This window comes from Lepidochelys olivacea (assembly GCF_965140295.1).
Source record: "Lepidochelys olivacea isolate rLepOli2 genome assembly, chromosome: 7".
Lineage (NCBI taxonomy): Eukaryota > Metazoa > Chordata > Testudines > Cheloniidae > Lepidochelys > Lepidochelys olivacea.
In genome coordinates, this window is record NC_140417.1 from 40616217 (window position 1) to 40633331 (window position 17115).

At 39.0% G+C, this 17115-nt stretch overlaps 1 protein-coding gene across 5 annotated transcripts in view; it reads right to left on the reverse strand.

The window, feature by feature from the left end:
* ATP2B2 (ATPase plasma membrane Ca2+ transporting 2) overlaps nucleotides 1–17115 on the reverse strand; it is a 340359-nt gene that overhangs the window by 132120 nt on the left and 191124 nt on the right. For 2 of the 5 annotated variants that reach the window (XM_084633883.1, XM_084633887.1), the window contains exons 5-7: nucleotides 10476–10601; nucleotides 8562–8594; nucleotides 6275–6367 (exon numbers count right to left, since the gene is read on the reverse strand). In XM_084633883.1, the coding sequence (XP_084490009.1) occupies nucleotides 6275–6367; nucleotides 8562–8594; nucleotides 10476–10601 (252 nt within the window). The remainder of the gene's footprint in view (nucleotides 1–6274; nucleotides 6368–8561; nucleotides 8595–10475; nucleotides 10602–17115) is intronic. The other 3 variants (XM_084633885.1, XM_084633886.1, XM_084633884.1) reach the window with 2 other exon arrangements.

Here is a 17115-nt window from a genome sequence, read left to right on the forward strand (position 1 = left end):
GTTTCCTGTTCTTTGTGGTGTTCATCAGAACCAAATTTCTCCTTCTTGTGTGCATCACTGACTGCCCTAACCTCTCCAGGTAACGTCACACTTCGCTTCTGTCTCCGTGTGTGTTTTCCCACACATCAATATGATGGATCACAATTGAATTTACACCAAAGAAACATATGAAAGATTAATATAAAGAGAGTACCAATGGGAGAATAGTGGGGGGAAAGGCTTTTGGGTTTTTGCTGTTCCAAAAAGCCTCTGGAATCCAGAGGTGAGCGCTGCACTTGACTATAAATTAGCAGGATGCAAGGATTTGGGATATATAACCCTTGGAATTGAGAGGGTCATCCTCTTTCATTTTGTGCTAGGATCGGAACGACATGCTCATCTATGTGAATTCTTTAGAACTGTAGGGGGGGATAAGGAATGGAGCATTAAAAAACTGTCATGACTTTTTTTATTGGGGTTATTTTTGCACAAATATTTTCCTGGAAATGAGGGGGGAAGGTAACAGTGGTAGGGGCTGTGAGGGCAGTGGAAGTCAGTTCAGTTTATTACAACTCCTCTCCCTTTTCCAATCTGGAATACCAGGTTGAGACGTTTGGAGAGAAGCATCATTGCCCACATGATATGTTGTGCACATTAGAGGCTTGTGACAGCCCCATTAATTGCTTGCTTTGTGAACATGTGGGTGGGCTACAGGGGTCAGTACCACTGGCTTTCTGTGTTTTGTTGTTGTATGGTTTTGACATCTATTACATTGTGTTGTCTTCACCTTTATTAAGATTTCTGTCCTTTGCAACATGATCAGGGCACTGTCACAGTCAAGCTTCTTGTTCCCTTTAAAAATAGTTATTTCATTCAAATCTAATTTAGACCAGTGTGGCAGGATAACTTAATACTATTGCTGGCATTAGGATATATAAATCATCACAAATAATTACAGGAATCCATAAGAGTGACCTGGAAACTGAATAGTGGGTGGCAAATGCTGTTTAAAAACTCTTTAGCAGACTCTAATTACATTCTCCTCTGTTAGAATAGTCCCAGGAAATGTATGGTACACCATAATGATTTTTCAAACTATCATCTTGCTCTGGAAATGAATTATTCCCTCATCCCCAAACCAATCTAATCCTACAGGTAAACAAGATCAGAGACATACAGCAAGTCAATATGTAGTCAAAAATATGATGGGGAAAGTGATTGAACAGAATTACTAGTAGTTCTTTCCTGTTGCGTAGTATCAGATGCAGTGGGTTAGCAAAATTGAGACTAATAGCAATGGAGTATCTCCAGTATCACAAAAATGAATAGCAACCTTTTCTGCAATCATTGTCTAATTCAACTTCCCTACAACTCTGTAAATCCATTATATTAAGGAATTACAACTTATTTAATAGGAATCCCAGTGGTAAACACAGACAAGTGACCTGGGATTGTTTAACCTACTGTTAACTATGACAATGTTTTACCTGATGACATGTCTCCTTCAAACAAGTGTGATAATTAAGTATGAAAATATAAGATTAAAATAAAATTAAGTCTCTGACCTGAGCTTCTCAAAAGCAAGGAAATCCAGAATTAAGAATAAGATAACCTTCTGTTAGGCAACCAGAACACAGCCACTCCCAAATTCCAAAAAGGCTACCAGTTATTCCTAACTGCATTCCCTGCAAATCTTTCCAAGTAACTGTCCAAGTACAAAACTCATTGTATTATGTTGGAAAATGACATATATAGCTGTTTACACTCCTTCTGCCACCCACGTGTAACTCTGATCAATCCTAAAGAAAACTATGCATGTTCATCAACGGAAAATGCATCCCACAGTTTCAACGCAAGACATGCCGTAACAACCCTGTATTGTCACAGAAGTGCTAGACTGATTCTAGCAACTGAATTTTAATAAATGTTAGAAAGAATGGACAAGTTAACTGCAATTGGGAAAACTGGAACAGTGTTCACTTATTCTGGGTGCTGCAGCTGACTTACTATATATTCTATCATTTATTCTGAGTACTGAGTTGTGGAGTAACTCTCATTTACAGTCATACACTTCCCAATAGGATAGTATACTTCCAAAGATAATTGGGGATCTGAGCAATTTAGCTTCAACTACACAAGACAATCACACATATCTGTAAATGCTATGCTGCTGAACACACCGATACTCAGTGCCTGGCTGTATGCTGGCTGGGGGCATACAGACAGGGAGCTAGAGCAGCAGAGAATTCTAAGGAACTCAGGGTTACAGGACAATCAGTGACACAATCATTCACTGGTCTGAATTACACCCCAAATCGTTGCACTGGTTTCCTGACAGCTTGCCTGTCCAGCTTCATGGCAGCCTGCCTGCATTCTCACCTGCCTGAATCCTGGCTCCCAAGCTCGAAGGTCCCATGCAGCCTGGGTTCCAGAACTTGCAAGGATATGCAGCTCTGGGGCAGCCCACCAGGCTGACTGCCCCAGAGTTGGAGTTCCATTCCCTTTCACGGAAAATATCAAGACATTTGGTTTTCATTCCAAATCAGAATGAAAACAAATTTCAAAATATCAAAATCCTCTGCAAAATGGAATTAACTTTCTCCACCTAGTGTCAACTGACAGCTGGAGACCTAACCTTTAAGTAATTCTCTGCTTAATTCCCTGAAGATATAGACCTCAAAATATAAACTAATCGTCATGTTACTTAATGTAAAAAAGAAAACATTATACCCAAACTGAAGACATTCAAGCAGTTGTAACTATAATATTAACGTGGTGGACTCCTCAGTTAGAAAATGCTTTTAACATGCATTTGCCAAATCATGACTTGAGAACAGAGAGGGGGAGAGCAATAAAAATTAAGCTAATTGGGTTCATCCGTTTGAATGAGGAGGGAGAAAAGATTCCTCCTTGCTTTGCTTTTCCAGTCTTCCTTCCTCTGGACTTCCAGAGGTTCCCGTGGCTCTTAGGAGACCTGCAAGAGGTCAGTAGTGTGTTTGGGGGTGAGAATGAGAGCATGTGTGGAGAAGGCATGGATCAAAATTTAGTTGGCACAGGCAATGGGAGGGCATGGAGAGTGCTTCTAGAGTGGGAGACAAGAGGATGAAGGAAGCAGGTAAAGTTAGGAGGTGTCAACAGGAGAAAGGAGAATTAGATTAGTGGAAAATGGAAACATAGAAACAACAGAATCAAGGTTATTTTTCTCCTCCTGCAGACCTTAAGAGCTATTGTTGCCCAGCAGCCCCATTTCTGAGCCTTAGAAAACTGATTGTCTCCCCTCCTTCCCACAGACCTTTAGTGGGCTTTTTTGCTCCACAGCCTTAGGAGGCTTGACAAGGTCCCTATCAGTAGCTCCCCAACTTTCCCCATCAACCCACTGGTCTAAAGCAAGATCCCAAGTAGGATCACTGGGAAGCTAGCAGACTTATTTAGCTCTGTTGATGATCTAATTTTAATTAGCTGGGACAAACAAGTTTCGTAAGGTTTGCAGTCATTGTTGCTCCTCAAGACTTCATAACAAATACTTTCTGAATGAATTACTTTCTGCACAACTTTCATGTTAAGGGTTTTTTGCTTGTTTGTGTTTTCCCCTCTTTTAATATAGAATGGCAAAAGCAAGATACTAAAATTTCATATTTAAAACCTTTTAATAAAAAGTCCATCTGTCTATCTACACTGTTCTGTATCTAAAAATATTAATGCATGCATCCATAAAAACAAATAGCAAACAATTATTCAGTTTCAGTTGCTAACTACTGAAAAGTAGAAAAACGGTTGGAATTCATAGATATAGTTTCTTAACCTGCTATACAGTTGGAAAAAGCATGCTATGGCAACTGTTTATTCAAGTATGTCACTACAAGTCTAACCAAGGAAAACACATATTTTCGTTTTGAAATTACATTGACAACTGAATAATTATTGGTGTGCCTCAGCCTGCTTTTTGTAATGTGTTGATTTACAGCTACTGTACAAGAGCATTTCCTGTAAGAGCGTTACACTATATTTGTTAGACAATCTAATATTCACTACTGAGCGTGCATTAGATATACATTCATGTTTCTTGAAACTGCTCTTATATACATATCCTGATTATCCAGTCCTAACTGAGGTCTTGTAATGTTTAACTTTCTTGCTTTAAAACTTCATTTTCTCTTAATTAAAAAAAAATGTGGTCCATTGTAACTACTCTTGAAAAATGAATTACCATCGCCGCAGTCTTGAAAAAGGCATAGTAATAGTGCAGACTGGAGCCAAAACCTTGGAAATTACCCCAGCCATCCTCACCCAAAACACTCTCGTCCTAACCTGAGGCACACAGCACTACTTTTCCAGTCTTGTTTCTCCTCAGAACACATGCTGCAAGGCATGCTGAACTTGGGGTGGAGCGTTCTCATCCATATGGATCAAATTTCATGAGAAATTAAGCTGAGAGCATCACAAGAGAAGATGGGAAAACAATTCACAGAATACAATCAAATGCATGGAATCTGACTTTTTACCTTGAGCATCATACAGAATTGGATTTACAGGTGTGTGTGTTTCTGGGAACCAAAATTCTGAGACGAGCATGGACAGTGACTATAATTTCCGGGAAAAAGAATTTAGTACACCACTTGATTTGAAATATTGATTTAATATTACTGTAAACTCCATCACATTACCAAGATGAAATGAATAAGGCCGAACACAGCAGTCCTTTAAACACAGCTCAATAAAAATGACTAGGGTTCAGTAGAGAAACTAAGCTGGAATCACATAGTGCTCAATCCTTCAGCATGTTGTGCAAACTCTGGCTCTGATCCAGCAAAGCACTTCAGCAGCTGCTTAACTTTATCAGGGCCAGAGTGCTCAGCACCTTGAAGAACTGAGCCCTTAATGTAGTATTGGTCCCTTGGGGTACTGAAGGAGAACATCTATCAAGGCTTTATTGTATACATATGTTTGCCTTATACAAAATGTACAGCAAGTACATTTATTATAGCAATCAAACACATCAGAGCAGGGAGAATGAAATAGTCATTAACTTAATGGTTCTCTGTCTCTAAGGTATTTGTCAACCAATGGAAAAACATGGCTTGGGGGTTCCACTTTTCCAACAGGAGTGTGAGTGTGAGAGTGTGTGTGTGTGTGCATGGGTGTGTATAATGGAAATGATCTTAAGGGTCTGCAGATTGCTGCATTAATTTTAATACAATTATTTTAAAAATGTGCAGAGGATTTCCCATGCCATTGCTTTGCAGAAAATACCATCCTGTTGAAACACAGTAGTGTTTATTGTGATGTCAGATCTCCAGCTTACCTTAATATGCACATTACAATGGCTTCTGCAAGGCACAGAATCTACTTATATCACAAATATGATGAATAATTATGAGAAATAGTATTTACATTCCACCACGTTATTGGTGATGTAAAATAGTGCAAAGCTATAAGGAACAGATACTACTGCACAAAAAGTGATTAAGATTGAAAAATGTAAATGATAATCAAAAATAAAAGCTATTCCAAAAGCTTAAACTAGTATCTACCCATTCCATTCAATACTGTAATTAGACTACCAGAACAGGTATTCCTAAAGTATTAGCATGCTAAGAAATGGGGTCAAGAAGCTGTACTAAGTTAAAGTCAAAACTGATGTAATAGGATTTTATTGTACACAAATCCAGCCCTTTAAACAATTTATGCTGAAGGGCACAAACTTGCATAAAAGTGTTCCTCTTTTCAATCATAATCTCTGTCAAAAGGGTGTTATGAATAGTGCTTAGTTAAAAGATGCCACCGAAGTGCTACATGTTGCATTTGAGCCAGATTCCTGACCCCAGTACTATTTCCAAAAGCTACATTGAGACTATGAATGCTTATGAGAGTGCCACTTGGAACTGTAGAACAAATTTATAATAGTGCTTGGTTTCAAATCTATGTTAAAAAGCATGTAAAGAGGAGTTTGACATTAAAAATTTTAAGAAAAGACAACTTCTTTAAAAAGCTTTGGAAACAGGACATACTTGAAAAGTATACTTAATCACCATTTTTAATTAATGGTAAAAGAAATATCAAAATTCCTATTTGTTCCTCTCCCATTCTTAGTTCAGCTTGAAGAAAAGATGTAAATTGCCTGTGAGACACAAAATTGTTGTGGCGTCTCTTATAAGCTGCTGTACAGTATATGGAGTAGGAGCTCTCACAGGGTAATCACATGCACATACAACATCTGTGCAGTTCATAAGAGGAAAGCTTATATAGTCAGGAGAGATATCCATCAAATAAAACAAGCTAGGTGTTCTTGACGTACCATTGACTAAGCTGGCATTTGCATTATCAGTGGCATTTGCACCTGCTGCACCATCTGTAGCTGAAGGAGGGTGGGAGGAGGGATGGGAAGAATCTACTGAGTAATAATGGATAAAAAAGAATAATAAATAATAATATGAACAAATTTACATGACACAAACAATAACATTTATGGACTAGTGTGACTTTGCTTTTTCCAAAAAAAGATTTGTTTTAAATTAAGCAACATAAAGGCTGAAAATGAATGTCATTACAAAGATGTTACCAAAGTCAGAAACACCCCCCCTCATACATGGAATATTTAAAAAAAGAAGAAATATGAAAGACACATTTAACAAAGTTAACAGAGTTGGTGAGAACTGTCTATACACAGTACTATGTATTACTATACCTCTGCTCCTTTATGCAGACATTTTATTTGCTTCATTTGCAAAAAAATTGACTTTAAATAGGCTAAAATACAATTTGGCTTGAATAAATGCATTTATAAAACCTGTCAGTATTTTTCAAAATGTACAATATATTGCTACTAAGACAACTAGTACAGAGGTTCTCAAACTGTGGTCCGTGGACCACCAGTGGTCCATGAGCTCCACTCAGGGTCCGCAGCTAGCTCCCTCTAAGGTGTGCGCCCGGGCAGCTGCACACAAGAGGAAGAAGGGCCACCCACCTAATTAGTGTAGTGCAGCTGTGGCTCCACTATTTAGGTGCCTGGACCCTGGAGAAGATACACATGTAAGGTGAGGTGGTGGCCTTGGGGGGAATAGGGGGTGGGTGGGTGGGGGCAGTGGGGTGAGAAGAGGGGATGGGGGAATTTGGGATGTGTAGGGCTAAGGCGGCCAGAGAAAGAGATGACTTTCCCCACCTCCAGGGCTGTGGCTGCCGCAGAGTTGGCTCTCCTTCCCAGTCTCAGCTCTGTGGCGGGGGAGAGACCCTATTCCTTCCCAGTCCCAGTTCAGGGGCTGCTGCGGTGGGGGAGAAAGTGAGAGACCCCCCTCCTTCCCAAACCCAACTCAGGGGCTGTTGTGGAGGGGTAAAGAGGGCACATCCATCACATTAGAAAGGTAAGACTACGGATATTAAAATATTGTGTGCTTTTATTTGTAGAACAAAAAACTTCACTTATTATTAAGGTTTTTTTTTCATAACGCTTTTATCCAAAGCACTTTACAATAGTTAGTTAATGGTACAAACAACATTTGGAAAGATCATTAAGTGGTCTGCCGAGACTCTCAGCAATTTTCAAATGGTCCGTGAAAAAAAAAGTTTGAGAACCACTGAACTAGTGCACACTATATGCATAGGTCCAAAAGTTATGCAACAATAACACATTTAATATGCTTCACTGATTTCAATTAGATTACATTTTTCAATAGTACATATAGATATTTTGGGAAATACAAAATACAGCAACTTGCCAAATTTGGTCCCTGCATTTTTCAATTTCATCTATGATAAAAATGAATATAGTAGAAAATAAAATCCCAGTTTAGATTTCAGCAATCTTCCTTATTTTAGGGGAACTGGTCAGACTAGAGGTTGCTTCATAACAGGAGGAGAAAAGTTCCCTAAAGGTTTTATTTATTATTATTAATGCTCATTTGCACTAGAGTTGAGAGAACAATTCATAATGAATAACTGATTCAATGAATTTCACTTTGCTTTCTGTTGGCTAATTGTTCACAACAGAAAACAACTTTCACATTTACTCCTTTTTGAAACAAATGAAATTCTTTAATGACTGATGCTTGGCCCACAATTGATAATTTCACACAGGTTAGTTATTCAACTTAAAGTGAATAGCAGTGTTGTGGATGGACCTAGTGCAAAATGAACACAATAAAATACAGAATTTGAAATTCACCGTATAGTACATATATGCAAATTTCAAATTGCATATTTGATTACAATACTCATAATTCATAACTGATTACTTACATTTATTTTCTCTGAAGTTGGATACTTACATGAACCAGCACAGCAATTAAACTGTACATTTAAAAATTCAATATACAATAATTTACTTTTCAGGAATAATTGAGCATCCAAGCTTAAAATTATGATCTGCAGCACTGGTAATGCTTGAGCACTCAAATGTTTGCTGAAAATAAGCATGAAAGGGTCTCAAATGAAGTCAAATGAAATCAACTTTTGAATTTGAACAGAATATTCAAGGATAATTTTTCCAACCCTGATTTTTTTCAGCCCTGATTTGCACCATAATCTCTCAGATGGCAGCAGCTAAAAGCCTCATCCTTCTAACTGATCTGATAGATTTCTTACTCTACCTGGAAGCTGATGTCCATCCTCCTTTTTCATACCTGCATGATGATTTTTACAAAATGTTAATGAAGAATAAAAGCCCACAACCAGAGAAAACTGACATGTAAACACACAATTGGTAGGATTTCAGAAGACTGCAGGTTTATATAAAGGGAACATATATTTTGGGGGAATAAGGCCCTGATCCTTACATGTCGCTCTACGCAGGCAGATTCCTGCACCCACACAATGGTGCTTGCAAGAGAAGAGCCTGAATTTTGAAAGCATTTGGTTGGTGTTGTAGCTGTGTGGTTCCAATCAGAGTTAATGTGTGTTATATGAAATTCTTGTGCATTGCTCTGAAAAGCCCTGCCCCTCAGTGTTTCTTTAGAATCACCACTTGTTCTATTAATCTGCCATGGCAGATTTGCTTCTTTTTCTTTAAAGACTACAAACAATAGAGCTTGGGATATACACCAATATACAGACACCAAGCAAGAAGATATACAGAGGGGGTTCTCCCTGGTCCAAAGCAGACACTCATTGCAGACAAGCTGTGTTAGCTCGAAACAAATATTGAACTTTTAACATCCCGCTCACCCTGCTGACACAGACTGTCAAAACAGAAACTGTTGGTACTGTAAAAGCCTGATTTTGTTCCCCCTGTTTTCAATGAGAGCAGGATTGGGCCCTAAAAAATAACAGCATAAAATAGTCTACCTTGGGAAACTGCAAATGTTTTCTCTTTAATTATCTTAGCCTTTATTATGAGTAGTGGTTATTGTGTACTTCTGTTTGGAGGTTATGTGGTACGAAGAATAGGTTTTCTTGTAGAAATGTGGCGTTGAGTGCAATCACTTAAGCCTTCCCAACAGTCCATTTTGCCACTCTTCATAAAAATATTAGAGGGCAGATGTTAGTAAATGGGGAATTTCAGGTCCTGAAAACCATCTAAGTCTACTCTGTGTGTCTGCAGCCTCAAATATAAAAACATGCAATGCAGGAGAAAGATAAATGATATCCCAAAGGAACATGTAGCTCAAGTAAAATCATTAGGTGAAGTTATAATTGCTTTTTTATTGCTGACAAGTTATGAATTTTTAGAAAATGTCACATTTTATGTTTCTTAACCCTTAAACACAACTGAATGCTTGAGGAGGATAGTTTAAAAAAAATCCCTTTTACACTCAGGCCAGAAATGCAGCAACCAGACTTGAACAGATTACACTGACGACTGTGTGTGTATGTAAACCTGGACAAAAAAAGACAGTAAACCAATTTTCTGCTTAGTGTGTAGCCAATAAGCTTAGTAAGTTCTTCTGACTTCATCCTGCAATAAGATCAAGATCTAAAGAGACTGCTTGATTTGACTGCCTGGCACTTGTAGTTAAATCGTAACCCTCATTCAACACTTGCTGCCACTTAGACTAGTTTTCTTCCAATATTCCTAACCTGACCTGTCAATCTTAGAAAATAAAAAGGTGTCTGTGAACAAAGTGTACTTAAGTTAGTCTATAACAAGAACTACAAAGACAGGCACTCACCATTTACATCACCAAAAAGGCACAATTTTCCTCATTTCATTTTTCAAACTTAAATAAGGATGCTGTTTCTATGTCTGACTTATGAAGACTAATATTATGTAAAGGTGCAAAATTTATGTGAGTGTAGATTTATGTGCAAACATAAAATGTTGTGATGGGAAGATCTACCCTTATTTTCCCATTCATTTGATCACACATTACAGTCTGCAACTTAAAATGAAAAACTTTTAATCACGACTTACGTATTAGTAATATATAGCTCTTGCTGTATTCCCTCACATACGTAATGACAAAAAATATACATGAAGACAGTACTTTAGATACTTTTAGTGCTTTACCGATAAAGGGCCTACAAGAATAATTTGAGACCACCGAGATGTGCTATGAGGAGGTTACCTTTCTTATCTTTCTTTTCCTCCTCTTCTCCACCAGCCCCTAATAGAGTAAATATGATGCCTGTCTGAGAATTCACTCCCACAGCGGTTACGAGCATTCGCCCAGAGCCCTCCATGACATGGGTACCTGAAATGACAGGATAAAAGAGAAATTGACATTTTTGCTAATACTTCATACAAATACTTCCTGAATGTGTTTTTTAAAGACTACTGCCAGGGTAGACAGTGGATCAGATTCTAACCTCAGTTACACCAGTTTAAATCCAGAGTGACTCCAGTCAGGTCACATGCCAGTGAAACAAGCCCAACCACTGCATACACAATAAAAGGTGCTTTATTACAAATCTCAGGGTGCCTGTGTATCGATTAAATAGATGAAGTTTATTTTAAAACTTGACTTCTGCTGTCAACTTGAAATTGATGCAATTTTTAAAGGTAAAAGTAACTTCAGATATTACACTTGCATCCAAGCCAATTATTGTGATTTTAACATACATTTTGCTGTTTTTACAAATGTTTTTCTCCTGTTTTGTGTGAAAGACACACACAAAATAAAGGGGAAAATGGAGCACATAGGAAAAGCAGCAAAAGTTATTATACACCAAAGTCAAATTCAGAAGCAAAATTTAAAGTAAGGAAAATTTCTCATCTTTCAGTTACAGTAATCTCAGTTGTTACTTGTAATAAAATATTTTCAGATAAGTATGATTTTGAAGTTGATCACACACCTTTAAATATCGTGAAAAAAAGTTGTGAACTGTTGCACAGCTAATTGTGTTTATCAAATTATGATTCATGGGAATATAAGAACATGAACTGCTTATTGAGATAATCCCATGTTCCCAACACTAAAGCAGTCAAGACTCAGACATATTTTCATGGCATTACTAACTGAAGGATAATGTTTTTCAGAGGAAAAGGAGAAGTCTGCACCCATATGAAGATGATTCAGTCTGAAAAGGATTTTTTGAACAAATTAAACTGATAACAAGGGAGTTTTTCCTGAAAGGGATAATCTATTTAGTTAACATTTAACTGATAATATGTTAATTATGGAACCAAATCCTTTTTGAAGAAATCTTCTGTGCTTTATTGTCTAGAGATTGCCTGTTTTCAGTACTTATAGCCAAACACTTTGCCCACGTAGACATATCAAATGAGGGATCTACATCACACAAATCTATCACGCCTGTCTACATGGTGTGTTAGACTGCAACAGCGGGGTGTACATTAAGCTGGCTCATGTGGATGCACAGGTATGCACTAAAAATTCCCTAGTGTGCAGTACTGTAGTCTCATTTCAAACAGTACTACTTTAATGCAAACTAGGGAATTTTTTAATGTGTGCGAGCAGGGCCCACGAGGGCCAGTTAGCCAAAGTACCATGCAGACAAGCCCTAAATCAAAGGTTCTAACTTCTTCATAGGGTAAGCCACATCTTGAGAAGCTGTCTCAGGAACTTCCCTCCCTACCTGTGTGCAATTACACAGACCACTTTCCTTTCCATTTGTGATTATGTAATATTCCTATAATGGCAACTACAAAAATTGCTTAAGTGGAAAAGTAATATTGGGAATTTGTTTAATGCATTTTTTGCTGCATTTTAATTCCATTTACTGGAAATCAAAAAGAGAGAGAGCACGCTGTGACAAATCGGAGGACTGGGCACCAGAGACCATAGTCTAAGAATCTTTACTAGAAATTAACGCAGTATTACATGCAACTAAAACTGTAAGCTTCTTAGGAACATTTCTAGATATACAGCAGAGGAAGCAGGATGCTAGTCATTTTGAGAAGGAAGAAAATGCATAAACAGGGCAGAACTTTTTGGAAAGAGTTACAAGTAGCCCACTTCCCCAAATGGGGCGAGGGGGAGGGGAAGAGGGTCAGTATTTTAAAAATAGAGAATTTGCAACAAAGTTTACTCTAGACAGTTTTATACTGAACACTCTCATAAAGGTTTTTTAAGAAAAGAACAAGCTTGTGCAATATTGTACTTTTAAGGCAATTTAATACAAATATGAAAAAATGTTGGTCGGTCAACAAAAGATAAGAGCAAATGTGCAAAGGACAGTGCCAAAACTTTGACAATGCTGTCACTTAATTTAGTGGTGAAGCCCTAATCTAAAGTCTTTAATAGTCAGATAATGATTGGATAAAGGGTTGAAAGACCAGACAAAGCTGATACTGATTTACTCTCTACCTGTTCATAACCTAAATAGTGAAAGCTAAAGAGTAGGTTGTTGCCTGTACTTTTTTAGCTTTTCCTTTATGAATGCTGAAATATTTAGAAAACAGATGCGAAAAAGGTTGGAGGGTCACGACCCTAAATGTTTTGTATGTCACTGTCCGATTAGTATGCAGTGCTACAGCTGTGTTGGTCCCAGGATATTAGAGAGAAAATGTGGGTGAAGTAATAAGGATATTACCTCATCCACATATCTATTACCTCACCCACTAAACTACCCTTATATTTAGAACATCTTTCCTCATATCTAACCTAAATCTCTTGCTTCATTACTTCTTGTCCTACCTTCAGTGGTCATGGAGAACAACTGATCACTCTTTATAACTGCCCTTAACATACTGTCCATTTGTTATCAGGTCCCCCTCCCCTCAGTCTTCTTTCTCAAGATTAAATATACCCAGGTGTTTTAACTCTCTCTCATAAGTCAGGCTTTCTAAAGTTTCTAAACTTTTTTATTTTTGTTCTCCTCTGGACACTCACCAATTTGTCCAGAACTTTCCGAAAGTGTAGTGCCAAGAACGGACACAGTACTCTAGTTAGGGTGAGCAAGTGTGAAAAATCGGGACGGGGGTGGGGGGTAATAGGAGCCTACATAAGAAAAAGACCTAAAAATTAGGACTGTCTCTATAAAATCGGGACATCTAGTCACCTTAAGTCTAGTAATGAATAGAGTGGGACAATTACCTTCTAAGTCTTACTCCATTTAATACACCTCAGAACGATATTAGCCTTTTTCACAACTGAATCACATTGTTGATTCACATTCAATTTGTGATTCAGAATAACCTCCAGACCCTTTTCAGAAGCAATACCACCCAACCAGTTTTTCCCCATTTTGTAGCTCTGATTTGATTTTTCATCCCTAAATGAAGCAGTTTGCACTTATCTTTATTGAATTTCATCTTGCAGAAATTGGACCTATTCTCTAATTTGTCAAGGTTGTTTGGAATTCTAATCCTGTCCTCCAAAGTACTTGCATGTGCTCACCACGGATATGAAGTTAGCAAACCCAAACCAGGGAGTTGGGAAGCGGGAGGGAGCTACTACTTTGAGCCAACCTCAGAGGAAAGATCTCAAGGATCTGAGGTACTAGACTTGCCAGAAGCTGGGGAACAAGTGGGTGGACATACATCAAGGAACTGGAACTGTGCCATGGAAGATTACATTTCTGGCTATCCAGCCAGAGGAAGGCTGGGATGCTGCCCAAACTTATGTAACAGACAAACTTGAAATTAATAAACGTCCCCTTTGGTTTCTGGTTGGTAGTCCAACCATCTCCTGCTGCAACACTGTCCATTGTTCCTGTGAAGAATTTATCTAAGCTAGTGGTGATGTCATTGTCCTTGTCCACACTGTGCATGCTCTGTTGGTGTTTACAAACTTGCAAAGAGATGTAATCCATTGCAACTCTTGCCTCTTTTTCATGTGTTGGGCATCCACTTGGCTTGCACGGCTGCATATGTTGTTTTTGCTGGACTCCGACTGAGTTAAGCATGCCTTCCTGTCTCAGGTCTCTTTTCTGGTAGCATTCTGGATTCTCTATTATGTCTACAGCATCAAAGCACTGTCCACCCTCTATAAGTTTCATTCTGAACTGGCTGATTTCCTTTGCTTGACAAATTCTAATTGCTTTGTGAAGGGTTAATTTTTGGTCTTACAGTAGTCTCTCTGAGTTTTTTGTTCCAGATCCCAGTTGTGATCCGGTCTCTTATCAGGAACTCAGCCTCACAAAATTGCAAAGATGAGCTCTTCAGATTTAGATCAGTCACAAGTTCTTCTATGGTTTCACCTTCTTTGTGTATTTTCTCTTTAAAATAATTTCTTAGATGTTTCCTTTTTGGATGCAGTGCAGTACACCTCACATTTCTATAATACAGTTTCACAGTTAGCCTCCTCTGCCTGATTGAACTGAAAACTGTTAAACACAAGTGCTTCCGAACTAGCTATTGACAGTCACAAGGCTACCTTCCGACTCTGCCTTTCTGCTGGCACCCATTGCTTACAGATACAGAGTAAAATACTGTTTAAACCTTTGCCAATGTGCTCACTGCAGCTTGATGTTTTGGGTCCTTGTCCAGCTGGCTGGAAGAACAGGAGTATTGCCTCTTTAATGACTCCTCCCAGTACAGGTGGTTAGATGGGAGGGGGGCAACGTATACAAGGATGGAGCAGGGAAGAGCAGGAAGCAGCTGGGCCAAGTCTGAGGGAGTGAAGGAGAAGGAGGTCACTGCCCTTCCTGCCGATCAGAAGGGGGTGAGTATTTATATCCCATGCAGTCCCTGGAGAAGCCCCTTTTCACCTGGATCACAATGGCAGCACCCCCCACCCCCAAACTCACGGATATGAAAAAGAACTAGGTTCCCTCACAATCTGCTATGTGCATCCTGCTAATTGCCCTTTTCATTGGAGGCTGGGAAGAAATTTTTCCCTCACCACTAGATTACGGAGGCTGGGTGGTGGTTTTTCACCTTCCCCACAGCAGGTCTGGGACCCAGTTGGGTGGGGTAGTGCGTTAGGTTATGTTGTCACAACAATTAAATTTGGGGGCAGATATTCAATGCGGGTAACAGTTTTGGAAGGGATACACTGACTGGATAAAATGGATTGGGAAAGGATTTGAAATAAAGCATCCCTTAGAGGAGCTCAGGAAGTGGGGTTTGGGGCTCTGTGACTAACACAGAAGGGAGCTAACCCTCCTCCTTCTATAGCCCCCTTTATCTCAATGAGGGGAAGATGGTTGGATCCCAGCAACGAGATGGCTGGGATCAGGTTGGGGATAATTTAGAAACGATTAAGGAATGATGATGACCTGTACTATGCAATTGCTAGGTAATCCCAGTTATTTAAAATGAATAAAGTTGAAGCCTAATTACACCACATCCATTGACTCCTGTCTTTCTGCTGGCATGGCCGGACAATTGTCTTCCGCATTTCCAGAGAGTTTCAGCACTGGTGGGGGCTTTTTACTGCTCCATTCGTCCACTCAGGGTATCTGCTTAGTTCCTTTTCACTCTTGATACCATGTGGTGCTCAGTGATTGCTCAGTGCTAAAGGAGTTAGCAAGACATCTCTTGTGTTGTGGTTCTGGTTTCAACTGGCTGTGTATAACAAGAGTTTCATTCACAGTGCCCCTTCCAGACTCTGACTGGGAAGCCCAGTCCTTAAAGGCACAGTCCCCAGTGCCACATCATTAACATTGCTCCATATCTAAAAACAAAAGGAACTTCCATTGATGCCTGATCCATAGTTCTGAGAACTCCCCAGTGCAAGATTTTCTATTAAACATAGAAGTGCCTACAACCACAGTAGAATACCGCTAGGAAAGCTCCTGAGTAGGCTCCATGGAGCCCCCCACAGCAGCTGGCTGATGACCAATTGCAATATGAACCAATTGAGCTGGGCAGAGTTCCAGATTCCATGCATGAGAGGGGGAATATTTTTCGTTTTGCCACAGGGAATCCTGCTTGGTTTTCACAGCTGCCAAGCTCTAATAGCCATGGAAATATTCTTCCTCTGTTTTTCACCAAATTGCTGAACTGAGCCCTGAGTCACGGTTCATTTTCATGCATTCTTTTGAAAATTGAGACGTCTGATACATCAACCCAGGTCATTACAAAATAAATATGTTGCGCCACATTTTCTTAAGAACATAATTCTGTCCATCAGATAAAATAGTGACAGAAAAACATTCATCATTTCTCTCCTCATCCAGATTCAGGGCCAGGAATAAAGCAGCTATTTTCTGCAGAAAACCAAGTAACACGCCGAGACTTGTCTAAAGTAGCCAACCTGCAGCTGATAGCAATGCTTTTATAGGTTAAGATAATATTCCCATTTACAACCTGGCACTTAACCTTCCACCCTTTGTTTTTGTTTTTTTTTATATGAACACAAACAAGCTGCTAAGCATCTTCTTACATAGTCTCTATATAAACTCCAGTAGGCCCCAAGCTTGTTTTCCACTCCTTTGTTTTCTCCCACCAATTTACAACCCTCAAACACACCCACCACCAGCAGCCACATCTTTCTCTCTCACACTGATAAAATGAAAATAGAAACATAAAAGAATGCCAGTGGAGTGACAGCACATAGATCCTTAGGCGCTAGATAATGAATAGAACTCAGTAAGTAGAAAAAAACATTGTAGAGTGGATATTTGGGAGAAAAGTAGGCTGACATTTTAGAAGCTGATACCAGTGGTGTCACAAGTTATTAGGTGACAGTGCTGTGATAACTACAGATGCTATACTGTCTCCATACAGTAACGTGTGTTTTGCAATCACTACAATTAATTTGTGCCACCAATGTCCCTTTGATTGGTTTGGCAAACACAGCATAGTGTGAAGTTCTGTCAACAGCTTGCTGAGGCTGATTTGGGCATAAATATCTCATC